Here is a 6,044-nt window from a genome sequence, read left to right as displayed (position 1 = left end):
ACATGTTACATTGACACTATGTTATTACAGTTTTAAAATAAAGTAGTACATATGTATATAATCATGTAAATTAATGATTTTATGGTTATAAATTAGTGCATTTATACATATATGTACTTCAACGATTAACACTGCACAGTATTTTAAAATCTACCGGGTACATTTGTTATATTCCAGTGAGGTTAAAAATGAAATTTATTGTCTTTTGAATTAAACCAGAAGTCTCTGTCGAGACTGAAGCTCTACTGGTTTGAACTTATAGCAAAGGAAGAGAAAAGTACGTAAGCAGCTGGGATTTGAAACTAAATAGAATAATGATCGTTGATAAAGTCTCTTTATGTTCTTAGTGTAGTCTACTTGTGTGCCAAGTTATACTGAAATCAGACCAAAACTGTAGGAGGAGTAGCATTTTGAAACAATTTTACAGACATTTCTATTTTTAGTAACCACGGCAACACCGTTCATCAAAATTAAAATTCGATACACAGAATTATGTATCTTAGTGTATTCTACTTATGTGCCAAGTTATATTGAAATCAGACCAAAACTGTAGGAGGAGTAGCATTTTGAAACAATTTTACAGATATTTCTATTTTTAGTAACCACGGCAACACCGTTCATCTAAATCAAAAACCGATAAACAGAATTATGTATCTTAGTGTATTCTACTTTGTGCCAAGTTATAATGAAATCAAACCAAAACTGTAGGAGGAGTAGCATTTTGAAAAATTGTTCACAGAAATTTTTAATTTTAGTAACCACGGCAACACCGTTCATCAAAATCAAAAACCGATACACAGAATTATGTATCTTAGTGTGTTCTACTTGTTTGCCAAGTAATACTGAAATCAGACCAAAACTGTAGGAGGAGTAGCATTTTGAAAGAATTTCACAGAAATTTCTATTTTTAGTTACCACGGCAACACCGTTCATCGAAATCAAAAACCAATACACAGAATTATGTATCTTAGTGTAGTCTACTTGTGTGTCAAGTTATAATGAAATCAAACCAAAACTGTAGGAGGAGTAGCATTTTGAAAGAATTTCACAGAAATTTCTATTTTTAGTAACCATGGCAACACCGTTCATCAAAATCAAAAACCGATATACAGAATTATGTATCTTAGTGTAGTCTACTTGTGTGCCAAGTTATAATGAAATCAGACCAAAACTGTAGGAGGAGTAGCGTTTTGAAAGAATTTCACAGAAATTTCTATTTTTAGTAACCACGGCAACACCGTTCCTCGAAATCAAAAACCGATACACAGAATTATGTATCTTATTGTAGTCTACTTGTGTGCCAAGTTATACTGAAATTAGACCAAAACTGTAGGAGGAGTAGCATTTTGAAAAATTGTTTACAGACAGACGGACAGACGGACAGACAGACAGACAGACAGACAGACGGACAGACGGACGGACGCCGGACGCATTACTATCGCATAAGCTCTTCTGGTCTCTGACCAGTAGAGCTAAAAATATAAATCATCAGGGTATTTTTAGATACTTCCAGTCCTATTATCTTGCTTTTCAAATATTTAAACAATAAATCCAATATGAACCTTCCTCCGTGTCATGTCCAGTGGACAGGCCACATAGGGTTGGCCTGTCTTCAAGGTGGCTTAGTAGCTCAGCTTCTACAGGGGTTGGGGAGGGAGGTTTGGGGCCCCCACCTGTAACTGGTCTTCTAATGGCATCAGACTTCTCTTTTGCTGTCATAAAACATTAAGTACACAACGTATATTTTATCATATTTTCCAGTCCACATGTCTCAGTTACTGTCAACTTAATTTTTTATTTATTTTAGGCCACGGAAAAGCTTATTATATCAGTTATTTCTATCATTCATGTTAAATTATTTCATTTAAAAAATACATGTCCAAAAATAATATATGTGAATATGTGCACATGACCAAGCCATCTTTTGCTTGCCCCTTTCTGACCTACTTGTAGCACAATTAATATTGGATTATACAAATGAATTTACTTCTATAAATGCATTTATGAAATCAAACAACTCTATCACATAACTTTTTAATTTTTTTGGTCATTTGAAGACATTTAAAACTTTATAATAATATGGTGTTTCATGTATGATGTTGAATAAATCAATATATAGCCCTGTACTTAAATAAAAATTACCTCTTTGCTTTATGTTGGCATATTGTTTCTTGATCTCGTCCACCGTGCGTTGAGTTGTATCAGAGTTTCTGAAATATTTAAAGATTTAAATGTAGTACTGCAATGACTGCATGCTTGATCATAATTAATAAGTGCTGCATCAAATAATAATGTGAAACAATTACTGGTTGTTCTGACAACCAACACTTTTTTTTATTTTCTGGGAATTTGTTTTTGTTACATGAAGTTTTAGACTTTGCAAGGGGGCAAATATTTAATTTTGTTACAATTAAAAAAAAGAAATTTGTTACAATTAAAAAAAAAGACATTTTATAATTGTTCCCTCCTTATCTCTCAACACTTTTTGTTATTATATGTAACAGAAAACAAGTGAATATATGCTTGTTCTCCCTGATGACTTCACCCATCCCCACCCCACTCCATTTTTTTTGGCTTGTACAAATTTGTGTCATGACTCGATCAATCATGTTGATCAAACTGGAATTGTCATTTTCATACCGGATATATATTTATGATTCACTGCTGATTGGACACTGCATCTTTACTAAAGTCTGAAGATATTATTTATCTTTAGCTAAAGAACTGTAGAGCTAATTGTACAGTCCTCTTAATTTGGCCCTGGTATTTGTCTTAGTAAAGAGTGAAAACATCACTTTTGTAGCATGGTTGATGCCAACATGTTTGGTGAATCTATAAATAAATTGAATACATCGATGTGTGTATTTGATTTAATTTTCAAAACAAGTATACATGATTTGGAATTCCCCTTTCTAATTTTAGCAAACAGTATGAGGGTAGCTTCGTGTTCTTTATCACGCGTCGTATATAAGAAACTTCGAGTGATATAGATCTATTGATTATGAATGTAGATGTATACGATTGTTATTCATACATAAGTGCTGATACTTACGCATTCACCGCCCCTGCGACCTCCTCCCAAGCCCCCTCTTTGATTTTTACGTTTTTGACACCCCCCGGCCCCTTCATCTTCCCAAAAAGGCGGTCCTCGCGTTGACGGACCGCCTCAACCAAGACGATTTTTTCTTTTTCCGTCCAATTGGGCCGGCGGGGTGTCTTACACGTCTTCTCTTCCATTATTTTGGCGCTTTGTGGTGTTGCAGACGATGATTTACATTGGATACTATAACCGGAAGTCAAGAACAAGGCCGCTTATGCGACGTTGAAAAAATCTCAGTTGAGAAAAAAATAAACTTAGCTGAGATTTGCCTGAGTTTGTTTCGAGAAACGTGATTTGAGAAAGATCTTAGCTGAGTTTTTTGTCAGAGTTTGAGATTGAACTTGAGTAAAAACTTAAGATTTTTTCGAGAAATCCAAGCCAGAATTGTTTTGGTTTTTTATTTGAAATACAGTTTCACACCTGACACCAATATTTTCATGACAAAGAAAACATCTCATCATTGATCAAAATATTATGCTTAGGTAGATTTACATATTCTGTTGAATCATTTTGATATTATTGCTCATATTTTATAGATGAATTTTCTTTAGCTATCTTAAGCATATCCAAATTTTAAGGAGCTGTAAACAATATTTTAGAAAGTAACTTTCAGCATGAATTCCATTATTCCTTGTTCTTTGTACATGAAGCTAAAGAAAGAGTATTGATGCTTGTAGTCTGTTAGAAGATGATGTGATAAGTTTTATCAACATATCCTGCTGCATTATGATTCAAATTTTACATACTGTCTCTGAGATTTGTAAAATCAAAAGTCAGTTCTTAGCCCTCGGATTTAAGCACTGCCTTATATTATCAGTCTTTTTTTCATGCATTGTTGTATACTTTGAATTATAAAAACTTAAATAAAAAAATTTTCTGCAGTCTTTAGCTATTTTGTCTTTCACAGACTTCATCTTCTTCCACTTTCCTTTCCACTCTTTTTTCTGGCATTCTAAATGACATATTGACTTGAAAAAAAAGTGTTTTTCGCGATTATCCGTTTTATGGAAAATAAATAGGCTTAAAAGATGACATGGATTTCTTTTGAAAGCAAAGATTTTGATTAAATTTTTGGTTTTAAGCAACTCTAGAAATGAAATAGGGGACCGATATTAGAAGACCCAAAAGAACATACGGCATAGGCATAACACCCCCCCCCCCCCTGGAAATTTCAGAGAATGGTCGGGTACTTTGAAAAAGTAGATGACCCCTGTCAACCGGACATACCTACCATGAGTTTTATCAGTTGATCAGGCAGGCGGAGTAATTTCCAGTCGAATTTACTATAAAAGCAAAGTTCTACCAATTGGAACGAGATATATGTCTGTAAAAAATATGATCCAATGATAGGCTATTTTCAAACAAGGTCATTATAATAAAGACCATAGAATTTAATATAGTGTTTATACCTCTCAACTTTTTCGATACTCCAGAGCATATACCGATTGATTAGTTTTTAAACCAGACAGACTACCGACAAATAATTTGATGTTACAGAGACTTCAAAAACATCGTTAACATACCGGAAATTCTATGGTTGACACAATGAATTATTTGCAGATAAGTACAATATGTCGTTGGGTCAAATATTACATGATTAGCGTTCTTCACATTTTTCCATGGCAATTGACTTTATATCTATCTAATTCAATGCCTTGCTTGGCTTATCTTTACAAAAATACCCAAGCTTATCCCTTTACATGAAAAGTTCATTTTGACATTTGTCATTTAAATTAGGGGACGACCATTTGATCCTGGGGGGGGGGGGGGGGGGGGGGGGGGCTGGCAATTTTTTTTGAGACGGATTATTTATTTTCATGCCTGTCGAGGACAGATTATTTATTTTCAAGATTATCAAGGACAGATTATTTATTTTCTTCTTTGCCTTACGGTACCTTGGTCAATTGATTCTAAAATACTATTCATTTATATACCATTGGCGAATACAGAATTTGGGGATGGGGCGTGTATAACTTAGTTTAGGCAAGAGGTCTGGGGCTGCCGTAAGGCCCTCAGTGGTCCTTGGCGAAGCCCTTGTGGAGGCCAATGGAGTAGCCCCCCCTCCCCCCCCCCCCCGAAGCTCTAGGGTTTTCGTGTATTTTAAGAGTAAAACCGGCCCTTTATATAGTGGTATTGGTTATTATGAACCAAAGTATGACATAATTAATACTGGTCAAATCATACTTTGAATGAAGGGGGTTCTGGGGGCGAAGCCCCCTGAAGCTCTTGGGTTTTTCTGTATATAAAAGAGTACAAGACACAATTGTGTAGGAATTGGTTAGTTATGTACCAAAATATGACATTGTTAATACTAGTCATATTATAATTCGTATGAAAAGGGCCCAGGGGGCGAAGCCCCCTAAAGCTCTTGGGTATTTGTGTATTTTAAGAGTGAAACTAGGCACAAAAATATTGGTATTGTCCCAAAGTATGGCATTATTATTCGTATCATACTTTGAAATTTTAGGGGAGGGGTCGTACACATGTAAAATGTACGTCCCCCTTAAATCCGCCAGTGTATATTTTATGTTAACTTATCGGGGAAGTGTAATTCTTTGACAAGAAAATTTTCTTTTGCGGTGTATAAGAATTGACTTGTATTTAAAGTGATTCATCACACCTACTAAGTGCACATTGCCATGTTGATAAACTGACTACAAGTATCCAGTCTGGTAATCTGATTTTAAATACTACTTGGTTCTAAAATGGCGAGCGAAGCGAGCCAAAAAAATTTTTGAATTGAAGATTTTTGAGATTTAATTACACGTAAATAAAAAAGGCATGTTTCACATTAAATATCATAAGTCAAGATCAGATTATTTATTTTGTTTGTAGTGGAGGACAGACTATTTATTTTCAAAATTTTCAGGGACAGATTATTTATTTCCAAAATCTGCCAGCCCCCCCCCCCCCCCCCCTCAGAATCAAATGGTCGTCCCCTTAG

At 34.8% G+C, this 6,044-nt stretch overlaps 1 protein-coding gene across 1 annotated transcript; it reads right to left on the bottom strand.

The window, feature by feature from the left end:
• Nucleotides 1-1,515: 1,515 nt before the first annotated feature.
• On the bottom strand, nucleotides 1,516-3,488 carry LOC134256724 (myb/SANT-like DNA-binding domain-containing protein 4). The gene is made up of 3 exons (XM_062739401.1): nucleotides 3,053-3,488; nucleotides 2,143-2,210; nucleotides 1,516-1,712 (listed from the first exon to the last, which is right to left on the bottom strand). Exons 1-3 carry the CDS (start codon nucleotides 3,235-3,237, stop codon nucleotides 1,531-1,533), a joined length of 435 nt encoding a protein of 144 aa, XP_062595385.1. The 5' UTR covers nucleotides 3,238-3,488; the 3' UTR covers nucleotides 1,516-1,530.
• Nucleotides 3,489-6,044: the final 2,556 nt, after the last annotated feature.

This window comes from Saccostrea cucullata, unplaced genomic scaffold (assembly GCF_032062105.1).
Source record: "Saccostrea cucullata isolate Sc308-1 unplaced genomic scaffold, CSIRO_AGI_Scuc_v1 ctg2097, whole genome shotgun sequence".
Classification (NCBI taxonomy): domain Eukaryota; kingdom Metazoa; phylum Mollusca; class Bivalvia; order Ostreida; family Ostreidae; genus Saccostrea; species Saccostrea cuccullata.
The sequence above is the reverse complement of the archived record's forward strand: the minus strand, read 5'-3'. Positions and strand labels throughout refer to the sequence as shown.

Bases quoted from the DNA above. Each gene is read 5' to 3' on its own strand.
- LOC134256724 (XM_062739401.1), bottom strand. From the start codon at position 3,237: ATGGAAGAGAAGACGTGTAAGACACCCCGCCGGCCCAATTGGACGGAA. The intron at 2,211-3,052 runs GTAAGTATCAGC...TAAATATTTCAG, and splicing joins GTCGCAGGGGCGGTGAATGC to AAACTCTGATACAACTCAAC. The intron at 1,713-2,142 runs GTAATTTTTATT...GTTTTATGACAG, and splicing joins TGCCAACATAAAGCAAAGAG to CAAAAGAGAAGTCTGATGCC.